Raw genomic sequence first — 15474 nt, forward strand, 5'->3', positions numbered from 1 at the left:
CTGATGTGGATATAACGTCAGTGGTAGTAACACCTGGAATGTCGAGGATAATATTATGCAGCAAAATTTGGTTATTTTTTGTTTTTGTAGCCTCATCTAGGCCATCGATATATGATTTTCTAATGATATTAATGAGGATTTCAGTCCTTTAAAAATCCTTTATTTTCTCGCTCCGGAAAGGTGATGGGTCGTTATTGCGTGTATATGAATTTTTAAGTAAGTGTAATATAAAACATAATAAAACAATAATATAATAAAACATTTTCGCTATCCTAAAAAATATTTCGTACGTGAGCCTAATACGCTTCTGTAGAATATATATAAAATGAAGAAATGTATACCAATCGCAACAACTTGTAAAAATTTCCGGCAAGCTGGTTTTTGTGATTTCGACATGCCCCATTGACCTCTTGCTACGTATACGAAAATAATGAAAATATTAAAGATATAGGTAATTATCACACTGACAGGGACTTTTCATATAACTAATCATTCTATTTTTCTTTCTGGAATTTCGTTACTTGAACTTCGAATTTTAAAATGAAAGGGTTATATTGTTAACTCAAATTTTTACGAAACTATGTCCAGTGTCAATATCACCTGATTATATTCGCCATTGCGCCTGCTGTCGTGTCTCCAACAACGGTGAGAGTCGGATCGGTAAACGCTCATACACATCTACAGCAGAAATGGTGTGCGGAGGATTTCAATGTTCGAAGAATGCATTAGCTGCATTGAATGTGTTGTATATTGTAAGTTATTTATTTAATCGTTTATTAGAGTACAACCTTTTTATTCTCCAGAAATATTGGTGTGGTAAAATTGTGTAAAAATCTGCTGCATGGACATGCTATTGTAAAGCTATTGTGTGGTGTTGAATGTTATCAGGCCTCGGGACATATCGCCAGTCTACGTGTAAATATCTATGTGTCATTTGTAGTTTTAATGGAATCATATGTTTGACTGTGAACAAAATTAAAAATAGAATTGGGTAACTTCACTTTGGATGATTTATGTTGTAGAGCGATCAATACGATGTATTTAACGATAAGATGTATACACTGACCAAGTTGTAGCTAGTATTCATCAATATATGTCCAGGCTCAGTTACAACAGTCTGTTGTGATCACCAGCTATCATAGGCTCGCAGCTGTGCACACGTATAGAACATGCATACTGAAAATCTTAAACTGGAGTTATAATTATATATCATTGTAATTCTTATTCAGTGCATATTTAAAGATTGTATACAATAAATTTCAAAAATGTACTATTTTGATGTAATCAGCTATTTCAGAAAATTCAATGCATGAAATGAAAAGTCTCAGTTCTATAAAGATATTGATCACATTTATAAGGAGTAGATTAGTCATAATGTGAGCTCTCAGAAAACTACTTGCTCTATCTTCATATTTGTTTGAAATATTCTTCCTTTATTTGTTTTTTTGTAAAATAGACTATTACATGCACTTTGATGTCAATTTGTTCTTTTTCGTTACTTCATCAATTATTCCACTGGCAAAATTTAAAAAAAGTGTAACATTAGATATCCCTTGAAACATATACAAAATTCAGGAATTAGAAAATATTTTTCAACATTTACATGCACATTTAAGGAAAATTCATTGAAAAATTAACTGAGCCTACCTTCTGGCTGTCGATCTCACTCCCTGTGGCTATCAATTCAATATTTTATCTTACAGTGATAGTCATTATTATTATACAGGGCCATAAACAAGCACAATGTAACCCAAATTAATTAATTTTTCATAGGATATGACTAGATATCCCTTCATTTTCATAAAAACATTGTTCAATTTACATGAATTCAAATTAATTGTGTATTAAATAGGTTTTTTTTTTAAAGTAAGAAATCTTTGAAGTTCCTGGATAGATTGTATATTATAAACTTCAGATTAATTGCAGATACAATGTATACTAATTTTCTAAATCTCATCACCAGCAACAATCTTTTTTATGATTACAAAAGTTCAAAAGATTTTATGAAATTTCACACCATGAATAGTATTGCATTTTTGTGTTTGGACTGTCAAACAACTGCTTCATAAATGTGAATACATTTTTGTATTGCCTACAATGTCTGAATCACAACTATACTCATAAACATGCGTTTATTTTATCTAATTTCAGTTTGTGTCGTTCATTTTGATCGGCGTTGCAGCATATGGTAGAGTGGTTGCCATAGTGACCAATCTGACTCTAGTGGGAGGAATCATTGCCTGTGGAGTGTTCCTATTTATCATTGCCCTCATTGGTCTCATTGGAGCAATCAGACATCACCAAGTGCTTCTCTTTTTTGTATCCTTTTTTTTCATACCAAGTGCTGAATTTAGAGCAAGTACAATATCTATACTTCAGCGTATCTGTTGATATTGTATGTAATTTTATAGATATATCTTTTGGAAATTATTTGTAACCAAGAACAGATGTATTTTTTATCGAAAAGACTGCTATAAAGAAATCTGCAACATGATAAACACCATAGAAAAACAGCTGTGTATCAAAACATTTCAGATGAATGTCAGTATGTCTCTTTCTATCCTCCTAGAGATGAATTAATTATGGAATGGAATATTACACATATTTCACCGCTGGCAAATCATATTTTTTCTCTATGCTCTATCTGCAGAGGAGCATCTTTCAGACTTTCTTTCTATAACAACGTTTCATTTAAAATGATTGGGGAATTGAGTTATAGGATCCAGGTATCTTAGTCCATTAATTATCATTCATTGACCCTGACATAGGTCATTTAAAGGTGATGGAAGTCTCGTTTGTAAGTTATTAAAACAATTTGATCTTCCTTATGTACATCAGTATATGATTATTCTGTTCATGTTGTTTCTGCTCCAATTCTCCCTGGCCTGTGCATGTCTTGCAATCAACGAACAACAGCAGGAACAGTTTGCTGAAAATGGCTGGAGACTAGCGTCAAATCAGACCAAAGAAACAGTACAATACAAATTTGACTGCTGTGGCTTTTCAGATTGGAGTAAGCCCGGAGATGACCCTAGTGGACATCCTCCCTGTGGCGGGGTAAGCTTTCCTTTCAATGATGAAGAAATGACCTTGATTCACATCTAAGGTTAGATAGATCAATTTTATTAAAACACTCAAATAGTATCAAAGTCTCTAAGATTACCAAAATATACTAAAATCTTGAAAACAGTGAATACTTTTTAATTGCTGATGAGTTATAGAGATTAATTAGGTTGAAAAGCATGTACTTAAAATGTGACACTGTCTTCTTATTATTTGTAGATCAAATGCTGTAATGGCGGTAATTCAGGGCCTTGCTGTACAAAATCTTTTAATATCACTGACGCTGATCTACAAGAAAAATGTCCCTGTCAAACGTGCTTGAAAGCACTGCAAAATGAAATCCATTCTGCCTTTAAAATAACTGGAGGTGTTGGCCTTTTCTTTAGCTTTACAGAGGTACGTGTTTATTTTTTGATCCTGAACCATAATCGCTTAATCATCAATTATGATCATTTAGTGACATCTTATTGTTAGGGGCTCCAATCTACACCATCTGTTGGTTGTATTTTGGGTGGAAAGTGGGCCATTTTGTTTCGCCTCGATGGTTACTCAATACTGTACATATTAATCATTTTTAGTCATCATTGATATGAAAAAGACCAAAACTTGGGCAAACATTCCAAAGCTGGGTATCATGTTATTTATTTCACACATATGCTGTATTAGAGTACCTTGTTCAGATCTCATACCCGTGTCTGCTTTATAGCTGTATAATGTGGACAAGGTAATCAAACAAATCCGGCATTGTATGAAATAAGTAAGATGATACATAGCTTCAGTAGTTTGTTTGAGTTCTTTGTAATACCAGTATGTCTTTTTCATACCAGATGCCTCTGAAAATGATTATACAAAGTGGCCGACTTTACACCCAAAATATAACCGATTGATGACATAGATTGGTACTACTGTCAGATTTTATTTACCTCTCCATTGCCTGCTTATTTTTGTCTGTTTTTTGTTTCTTAAACCATAAACAGTGAATAATACAGTATGTAAATGATGTTATAATGATAGATGATAATTAGGAGACAATATCTGTGTTGTAATTGTGCGTTGGTTTAATTGGTTGTTGATCAGTTAATTAACTATAGCAAGGAGGTAGTGAATATTAACAGCTGCATGATTGTTTGGCGAAATAACAATGTTGAGATGCTTAAATTGGTTTAAGTTGTTACTAAATCATAAGGTTGGTGTCAGTTATCGGATAAAACTGCTGCTTTCTTAGGCAAGAAAAATTGATATTTGAATTTTATGGAAGATTTAATTTATATGGTGTTATATTGATATTAAAATTGGATATATTTGGTCAATTGTAAGGTGGACAGATTTCTCCACATTTAAGACGTAGAACAATGCATTCCTTTAATAAAATTTAACAGAATGAAGCAAGTCAGATTGCAATTTGTACTTTATAAAATTACAGTTTTCATTCGTTAGAAACATGAACAAAACATGATAGGCTGATATGATACAATACAGTGACTTTAACATGATTTGTCATGTGGCTTTCACGTTTACAGATAATTGGCGTTTGGATTACAATCCGATTTCGTAACCAGAAAGACCCACGAGCCAATCCAAGCTCGTTTCTTTAAATTGCGTCAAACTAACAAGTTTGTATACACGAATGTGTACTAATTATACCTATTTCCTCCTGGCATTGGCTTTCCTCCCAGTGGTGATCATAGAGCTATTCTTGGATTATCAGTGAAATTTTAAGGGGGAAAAAAATGTTTAAGAAATTATTATTGTGTTGTTCGTTTCACTCAAAGATTATTTCGTATTAAAGATTGAAAGTCAAATTTACTGCTGAATTTGTCAATCATGTACAACCCAATGTACAACCCAAGAAAAGCTCTGATGAATATTCATCTGTTGGTCTGGTACCTCTCTATGGTTGATAAAACGAAGATCAGGTAGTATTATACATTTAGTGATGTAGTATAACTAACATACAATAGTAAGGATAAAATAAATCGGATGAATAATTAATGTATAAACAATTCACAATTTGAATTACCTAGAGTTAAGTTTGACTACATTCTAAACTTCCCTCCAAAAGTTCTGTTACATATATTAAAATTTGCTGGCAATTAATTTATCTCGGAGAAAATTCTTAAAAAAACAATGAGTTTATTAATTAGAGACGATAAATAAGCTGATAAATAATATATACTGATGCCTGTAATAAAAAAGGTTTACATATTTCTGTACCGTATGTATACCTGCATAACTTTTGGAGGGCAGTGTATGTAGTAGTAACACTGGTATGATACTCTATCCCGGTTATATTACTGTGTATTCTATAAATATCATGACTTAGGACACTGAAGCTTTAGGGTGTGTTAACAGAGGTATCAGTATTGTTTTAGTTATATATATTGTCAAGATATTGTTGGAAGACTTACAGAATTAGATTAATACTGATATCAAGATATTCAAATGACATGTCAAGTTAGGTAAATTAATAATGCATGTAACTTTTCACTCAGTAGAAAATTGGTTGCTTATAAATCTTTATGAATTGGTTTGAAAGCATGACATTATGTAAGGTTTGCTATAATCATGGTGATGGATGTGAGGTATGTGGCTTCTCTGGAATTTGTATCAGGGTTTTCATTTGCATCTCTTATGATATTGTTTTGATAGCTATTGTCATTGGTATGTTTTAAAGTCATTCACTTTCACCAGTATCTTCATGATATTTTTAAATACCATGGTGTTCTCTCATGACCTAGATTACCTTTTTCAGTCACCATGCATTTGTCATTTGTGCATAAGCTAAAAGTTTTCCTTGTGAACATAATATTTAAATAAATGCAAACAGATTTTGATGAAAACAGCTTTGTAGCATAATAATTACATCTTGTATATTAATCTAATGTTAGTTGGAAAGGTTGAAAAAATAGAGTCAATTTAGTTTGAATTTACAAAGTAATTTGTACTGAATTACAATTCAATCTTGTTGAGGAGAGTCTACAGCTACATATACATAAAAATGTACTTATACACCGGTATGTAAAACATCCTTATTAATGTTGACAATAAGACAAATTTATTTGTACAGGATCAAGGCCTGGAGTTCATTTAATATTTTGTAGGACAATGTATTGAGCACTTTGAAATATATACTGGTTATATAACAACTCAGGTGACAATAGGTCTCTTGCGTCATATTTAGATAAAGTTGGAATGAAGATGATATTTTATCAAACAACCGTTACACCAGAGATTTTTTTTTAGTTATAGATAACAGATTAGAAATAGCAGGACAGGGATACACATTTAAAATATTAAGTGATTTTATGACAAAATGATCACTTTAAAGTGTAAAGTTGTCTTATTCATGCCATTGATCTACGCTATCCTACCAAGTGTTAGCAGGCTGTTACAATTGTAATTTGATGCTCCATATTGATTGGCAAAAAGCCCTACAGACTTAAGTCATATCACTTAGTAAATATTTTTAATGATTATCTAGGATTTTTTAGACACCAGCTTAAGTTGTTCATGTTGAAGGGCGTAATTATTGATGCATGATGATATGTAAATGATTTGTTTTGGAAACAGAAGAACGGTACTGTAAAGAGTGTTACAGGAGTATATTATATTTCCATCTACTTTCAATCTGATTAGTTGTTGATTTAATACAATGTACCATAAATTATGTAAGGAGTGATATTTTGGTATCTGCACATATATTGTATTACACAACTCAAGTTAATGGTATATCTAGATATTTTGAGTTTAGATGATGAGGTTGATTAATCCGTACTAAATAATCTATACTCTAAGTAGTTACTTATCCCTGTATATCTACACTAGCAGTTACATCTATGTACCATAACAAAACTGGGTTAATTAAAGGTGGGTTACCTATATCAATCAAAGGGTACATCATATCCTCAATTGTATGGATTATTGGTGTAGGGTTACCTATATCAATCAAAGGGTACATCATATCCTCAATTGTATGGATTATTGGTGTAGGGTTACCTATATTAATGGTGTAGGGTTACCTATATCAATCAAAGGGTACATCATATCCTCAATTGTATGGATTATTGGTGTAGGGTTACCTATATCAATCAAAGGGTACATCATATCCTCAATTGTATGGATTATTGGTGAGTTACCTATATCAATCAAAGGGTACATCATATCCTCAATTGTATGGATTATTGGTGTAGGGTTACCTATATCAATCAAAGGGTACATCATATCCTCAATTGTATGGATTATTGGTGGGTTACCTATATCAATCAAAGGGTACATCATATCCTCAATTGTATGGATTAATGGTGTAGGGTTACCTATATCAATCAAACTGTACATCATATCCTCAATTGTATGGATTATTGGTGTAGGGTTACCTATATCAATCAAAGGGTACATCATATCCTCAATTGTATGGATTATTGGTGGGTTACCTATATCAATCAAAGGGTACATCATATCCTCAATTGTATGGATTAATGGTGTAGGGTTACCTATATCAATCAAAGGGTACATCATATCCTCAATTGTATGGATTAATGGTGTAGGGTTACCTATATCAATCAAAGGGTACATCATATCCTCAATTGTATGGATTATTGGTGAGTTACCTATATCAATAAAAGGGTACATCATATCCTCAATTGTATGGATTAATGGTGTAGGGTTACCTATATCAATCAAAGGGTACATCATATCCTCAATTGTATGGATTATTGGTGTAGGGTTACCTATATCAATCAAAGGGTACATCATATCCTCAATTGTATGGATTAATGGTGTAGGGTTACCTATATCAATCAAAGGGTACATCATATCCTCAATTGTATGGATTATTGGTGTAGGGTTACCTATATCAATCAAACGGTACATCATATCCTCAATTGTATGGATTAATGGTGTAGGGGTTACCTATATCAATCAAAGGGTACATCATATCCTCAATTGTATGGATTATTGTGTGGGTTACCTATATCAATCAAAGGGTACATCATATCCTCAATTGTATGGATTAATGGTGTAGGGTTACCTATATCAATAAAACGTACATCATATCCTCAATTGTATGGATTATTGGGTAGGGTTACCTATATCAATAAAAGGGTACATCATATCCTCAATTGTATGGATTAATGGTGTAGGGTTACCTATATCAATCAAAGGGTACATCATATCCTCAATTGTATGGATTATTGGTGGGTTACCTATATCAATCAAAGGGTACATCATATCCTCAATTGTATGGATTATTGGTGGGTTACCTATATCAATCAAAGGGTACATCATATCCTCAATTGTATGGATTAATGGTGGGTTACCTATATCAATCAAAGGGTACATCATATCCTCAATTGTATGGATTATTGGTGAGTTACCTATATCAATCAAAGGGTACATCATATCCTCAATTGTATGGATTATTGGTGAGTTACCTATATCAATCAAAGGGTACATCATATCCTCAATTGTATGGATTAATGGTGTAGGGTTACCTATATCAATCAAAGGGTACATCATATCCTCAATTGTATGGATTATTGGTGAGTTACCTATATCAATCAAAGGGTACATCATATCCTCAATTGTATGGATTAATGGTGAGTTACCTATATCAATCAAAGGGTACATCATATCCTCAATTGTATGGATTAATGGTGTAGGGTTACCTATATCAATCAAAAGGGTACATCATATCCTCAATTGTATGGATTAATGGTGTAGGGTTACCTATATCAATCAAAGGGTACATCATATCCTCAATTGTATGGATTAATGGTGTAGGGTTACCTATATCAATCAAAGGGTACATCATATCCTCAATTGTATGGATTAATGGTGTAGGGTTACCTATATCAATCAAAGGGTACATCATATCCTCAATTGTATGGATTATTGGTGGGTTACCTATATCAATCAAAGGGTACATCATATCCTCAATTGTATGGATTATTGGTGGGTTACCTATATCAATAAAAGGGTACATCATATCCTCAATTGTATGGATTAATGGTGTAGGGTTACCTATATCAATAAAAGGGTACATCATATCCTCAATTGTATGGATTATTGGTGGGTTACCTATATCAATAAAAGGGTACATCATATCCTCAATTGTATGGATTAATGGTGGGTTACCTATATCAATCAAAGGGTACATCATATCCTCAATTGTATGGATTAATGGTGTAGGGTTACCTATATCAATCAAAGGGTACATCTATCAGGATTATGTTCTATATCAATAAAGGTACATCATAATTGTATGGATTAATGGTGTAGGGTTACCTATATCAATCAAAGGGTACATCATATCCTCAATTGTATGGGATTAATGGTGTAGGGTTACCTATATCAATCAAAGGGTACATCATATCCTCAATTGTATGGGATTAATGGTGGTAGGGTTACCTATATCAATCAAAGGGTACATCATATCCTCAATTGTATGGATTAATGGTGTAGGGTTACCTATATCAATCAAAGGGTACATCATATCCTAATTGTAGGATTATTATGGTGTAGGTTACCTATATCAATCAAAGGGTACATCATATCCTCAATTGTATGGGTTAATGGTGTAGGGTTACCTATATCAATCAAAGGGTACATCATATCCTCAATTGTATGGATTAATGGTGTAGGGTTACCTATATCAATCAAAGGGTACATCATATCCTCAATTGTATGGGTTAATGGTGTAGGGTTACCTATATCAATCAAAGGGTACATCATATCCTCAATTGTATGGGTTAATGGTGTAGGGTTACCTATATCAATCAAAGGGTACATCATATCCTCAATTGTATGGATTAATGGTGTAGGGTTACCTATATCAATCAAAGGGTACATCATATCCTCAATTGTATGGGTTAATGGTGTAGGGTTACCTATATCAATCAAAGGGTACATCATATCCTCAATTGTATGGGTTAATGGTGTAGGGTTACCTATATCAATCAAAGGGTACATCATATCCTCAATTGTATGGGTTAATGGTGTAGTTACCTATATCAATCAAAGGGTACATCATATCCTCAATTGTATGGGTTAATGGTGTAGGGTTACCTATATCAAAGGGTACATCATATCCTCAATTGTATGGGTTAATGGTGTAGGGTTACCTATATCAATCAAAGGGTACATCATATCCTCAATTGTATGGGTTACCCTCTTCATTTATGGTCGAGTAGTGATGGTAGAGTTAACCATGAACTATGAAGTATTTAGAAGTTTTCTATCATATGTCAGAGGAATAAATATTTCTATCATATGTCAGAGGAATACATATTTCTATCATATGTCAGAGGAATAAATGTTTCTATCATATGTCAGAGGAATAAATATGTACCTGATTTTATACCACCTAAGGTTAACATTTAGTATGTGTTATTATGCTTATACAAGGCCAATGTACATGTAATATATGATGTTTAAACAGAAAACAATATTTAATAATATTATTGTTATTATGCTTATACAAGGCCAATGCAATATATGATGTTTAAACGGAAAACAATATTTAATAATAATACCAATTGTACATGATCTATACTCAGTAACAGTACTTAATACCAAACACTGTTGGCACTTAATAACAAAAATGTCACTCACCAACATAATGAAAGGCATGTACAGGTATCATTGATCATGTAAAATACAATATGGTATAATTCATAATGGATAATAAATATTCTCTGATTTGTCTCGTTTCTTTGTTCTATGTGAAATAAAAGTGTGACCAGGAAAGTAAGATACATTATACATATGAATCGTGAGTTTAATTCAGTAGACTTCTTATTAGGATGCATGATAATTGCATGTTGAATAAATACTGATGGAATTTTATGCTTTTACTTGCAGGAACATTAGTGTAAAAATATTGGAGCTTTGTAATCAGTATGTGTTCATAAATAACATCTGTCTAGTTTTATAATCCTATACATATGATATGGTGCTGTTTCAGTCTGTTATGCACTATAAATGAAATATTTATGGGTGTTTTAAGATGGTTGTTTATAACATTTTCTATACTTTGTTTCAGATAATTGGAGTTTGGCTCGCACTACGATACAGAAATCAGAAAGACCCTAAAGCAAATCCAAGCGCGTTTTTATAGTTGTAGTTAGTTAGTAGTTTATAATTCCTATATAGATGTTCACATATTACTGTAAGTATTCCTGTTTCCAAAGTCCACCAGAGATATGCTGTGGACCAAGACATTGTGATGGGTAGTCAGTATTTCATTGGTATCAGTTTTAGGGCATAAATGGTATCATGGAAACAACTATATAAGTCAGTTTATTTACTGATTTCTGTATTTCATCGTATTCTTGAATGATCAAAATGGTATACATAATGAACTCATATTTCATTGACTCCTGTAACACTATTGGTGTACCCAATGGTTGAATACTGATGTCTTGGTTTGCAATATTGTCCATGTTTGTAAGAGATTAAATCTAGACTAGTCCTAGCTTAGATTTTGTGATAAAAGACAAACACAGAATTTTAACCTTCCAGATCTTAGTCAGTTTATTTACAGTTGTATGTGATCCTTGCCTGGCCCTACTGTTAAAAGTTGGCTCAGTACAGCTGATATGTTTTATTTTTAGTGCTAAATTATCAAACCAGGTTTTCCTTACATACTTAGCTCATATTTGTTATGATTTCCTGTGAGTTGATACCTGACAGCCTCTCGAACAGAGGCTCATATTTGTTATGATTTCCTGTGAGTTGATATCTGACAGCCTCTCGAACAGAGGTGTAATATGGGAGGTAACTCTGAATGATGTTTAGGGTAATAGTATAAGAGTAAATTAAGGCTCAATTAGGCAAACAAAGAAAACAACTATGAACATTCATAATATGGTTGTATACAGCTCACTGATCCAACTTTGACTTAGGTGCCACAATAATTTATATGTAAATAATGATGTGTCTGTTTCTCGTATTTATTTGTACATTCTGTAGTAGTTCTGTATATTGGATTAAGATGCATGTTGGGAATGTAACTGTGACATTAAAACAACTTACTTGGTTACTGCAGTTTATAGGTTATAGATTGTCTATGAGATTATGATATGTAGTAACAAATTATCAGTGTGACTAAATGTGTACTTATAATACAAAGACAATTTCTTGAACTGTTCCATTTTATAAATCTTCAAAATATTGTGTCTGAAAATTAATCCACAAAGACCAATTTTAACCAATTAGTAACATTGTACACTGCAGCTGCAATTAAACTCATCATTGATTTGATAACTTATGCATGTACAGTACTTGAATACAGGAAATCAAAAGAGAAGGCATGGAATATACATAGTTTTCCATTCGGAGTAAAATTTATCATAATAATACCATAGTATACTTTATGTAGTATGGAACAATGCTCAGTCAGTTACAAATGTACATGTACTTTTGGTATACAAGGTGGTCGAGTGCTATTCACAAGTGCTGCAGATTTTGTGAAAAATAACTTTTAAAATTATTTGACCAGTAAATCCAATTTGTTGTGTATTTGAGCAGTGGTGTATTGGTGAGCCTAGGTGTGGTACTGTGAGACAATAACTGTATGTTGTTATGTCAGGTATAAAAGGATTGTATAACTGATGGGGTTGTAACTTTACAAATCTTATAATGGAAATCCATGTTTGTGTGATGAGGATATGTACAAATCAGGTTGAAACATTTCTTTTCTCAGATATTCAGTGGCACTTATATAGAAACAGCTAATTAGGAGACCAATGAAGAGTACTTAATGAAAAGTTCATAAAAGCATCTTTTTTAAAATCCTATACCAAAGTGAAGACTTAGCTTTTGTAGTATTCTGTGACTCGGTTGTTTATTTACTGTTAATGTATTGTCCACATCTTTTTGTTTTGTTTTTGTTTTTATTTTAAATATTTTATCGCAAATGAAAATTTTACCATAGAGATAAGTGTGCAATAATAAACAAGTGGAGATAGTATAGTATACCGTTTGTAAATAACTTGGCACATTCGATTATAATCCATGACATTCCTGCACACTCATTTTAGGTACATATCGTTAACTGTCATACAGGTATCAACATCATTCCAACATTTAAGGCATACAATTGTTCACAGTTTGGATTAGAGTTTTAGAGACACTTGCATGCATTAAATACCATGACTTTATCATCTACATAAACAATGTAGATGTACGTCCTCAAATAAGTCAGTGTAACAGCAGATAGTCTCAGGTAAGACAACCGGTAAATGTATCCAGAGGAATGAATTTTTTGAAAAAATTTGAGGGATGTATCAAAGTAATGAGATGTTTTTTTACAGAAATGTTGTCTAGATTGATTAAAACTTTTCAGAAGGTACATGTAGTACCTTTATAACCGACCACGACGTAAACAGGATGTTATTTCCTGATACCGATGTAGCGGGTCCTTGGTATGGAAACAATGATCTGAGAATGTATTGACGGCTGCGTATTACAGTATTGAATTAGTGACCCTCATAGTATATATATACATATATGTCATAGTTCTAGTCTTTTAGTCTCGTTTATGTGTGGAGTTAGAATTTGATTTCAGGATATATGCTAAGTTAGTATTGAATTACTTGGGTATAAAACTTCAGGATTGAAAAGGCCATATTTATCGATGAGAAAATTAGGACTGGATGTGCTAGAGGTTGTAGGGGATATAACTCTAACACACTTGATTTTTCTCAAGTAATCTTTAACTGTTTTTTTCACCTTCATACAAAAAGAAGCCTAAATCCTGAAGTCGCTATGATTATGCATTACATTTTTCAAGTTATTGTTCTTGTTCTAAATGAAATAATGTATTGGATTCATTGTAAACTGTCATTATATACTGTATAATTACATGCTCAATGGTTTGAAGTCATTGTATGTTAATGTAAGGTCTTCCTGATGTACATTGGTTGTAATTCCTGTAATGTTATGAAGTTAATGTTCATTTCACTTATTTCGTCAATGAAAATTGATCTTTTACCATCAGCTCTCCCTGCTCGCATTTTATCCATATAATTGTATTACATGTCTCTATTAGAATGTAACATCAGTGTTAAAAGTAATAGAATCAAACACAGATCCTTGTGCAATATGTATGTAATTGTCCCTTAAAATTTTTTACTTGGTTGATTAAATGTGTTAGTGTATTTTGCTTAATCCAAAAAGTTCAACCAATGTGCGTTCATTAGTTAACAGATATAATCAGGAAATATCTTGGTGGTTTGGCCCTGATTTTCAACAATATGCACAGCATTTTACATTCCAGTAAAACATAAAACAACATCAGCATTGTTAACATTATCTTGTTGTGATAAGACATTATAAGCATCTTACATATGAATGTAACCATATCAGTGTAAATAAGCTAGACTGTATGCTTTCTTAAACACAGCTATTGATGATAACCAAAGCCTGCTCTGGTTTTGTAAACCTAATCAATGTACATAATATGACGTGGCTAAAATGCTGTTTAAAAGGTTATTTAAGTTTAGAAATACCTATGGTTGTGTTGATTGAATTATTTAGAAAATTTATTAATAAGTCAACAGGTCTATTTGTTCAGCTAGCACAGTGTAAACAAATTTCAATAATTTGATGGTTCTCACGTTTGATATAACTCTCCAATTTATTTTCAATTCTTCATCATCAGATTAATTTATTATGTGTCATTACTTTCTTCATTTCACAAAGGAAAAGTACATAGGTATATCTGTAATTAAGGAAGATGGCCAAAATAGGTATATCTGTAAGGAAGATGGCCAAAATGTTTCAAACATCCTTAGTTGTGTTAACAAATAAAAGGGAGATAATCTTTTTTGTTTCTTTATTTTAGTTATTGCTTAAGTTATCAGTTTTAATATTTTCTAAAACATTTCTTTTTTTCCTTTGTGAAGTCATTACAAAGCAACCTTTATTGGACATTACCTTATTCATTTCACTTATTATTATTGGCATTTAGACACCAAAGGGTAATTCAGTTTCTCTGCCAAGTGTGCTTCATAAAGAAATCCATTTGTTATTTAGTTTTCCTTTTATCTTGTGTATGATATGTATTTTACATGGTTTGTGTGTGAATGGGGAAGCTGTATATTATATACAACTGTAAAAGGTATTGAAGGTTCATTAATAAACTTGTTATAATCACAACATGTTTTTTTGTTCTCACCTAACATATGCATCACACTGTTATAATTTCAATGGTTTCAGTCTCCCTACTTCAAAAAGGATATCTGTCTACAAAACCATATCATTTGGTTTTTAAGTCACTGCATGTAGTGACCAAGACAGTGTTGGGCATTCTTAACTCATTATCTGCTATGAGATGTAAACCAACTTAAATTTGTGGCGATTTAATTTCGCATTTCTGCGTATAATTTCGCATTCTCTGCGTATTTTTTTTGA

The 15474-nt window shown here is 32.3% G+C and overlaps 1 protein-coding gene across 3 annotated transcripts; it reads left to right on the forward strand.

Moving 5' to 3' along the window:
• Positions 1–592: 592 nt before the first annotated feature.
• Positions 593–15219, forward strand: LOC138320507 (tetraspanin-31-like). 3 transcript variants are annotated; one of them, XR_011208196.1, is made up of 6 exons: positions 593–752; positions 2152–2319; positions 2839–3057; positions 3283–3459; positions 11102–14776; positions 14811–15219. XR_011208196.1 is itself a non-coding variant. In XM_069263507.1 (6 exons), the coding sequence occupies exons 1-5, from the start codon at positions 690–692 to the stop codon at positions 4656–4658; spliced, it is 702 nt and encodes a 233-aa protein (XP_069119608.1). In that variant the 5' UTR covers positions 593–689; the 3' UTR covers positions 4659–4676; positions 11102–15219. The 3 variants fall into 3 exon arrangements, 2 of the variants coding, with proteins under 2 accessions (XP_069119608.1, XP_069119607.1); XM_069263507.1 differs by adding an exon at positions 4584–4676 and having other exon boundaries at positions 11102–15219; XM_069263506.1 differs by having other exon boundaries at positions 11102–15219.
• The last annotated feature ends 255 nt before the right edge of the window (positions 15220–15474 follow it).

This window comes from Argopecten irradians, chromosome 4, assembly GCF_041381155.1.
Source record: "Argopecten irradians isolate NY chromosome 4, Ai_NY, whole genome shotgun sequence".
Classification (NCBI taxonomy): Eukaryota; Metazoa; Mollusca; class Bivalvia; order Pectinida; family Pectinidae; genus Argopecten; species Argopecten irradians.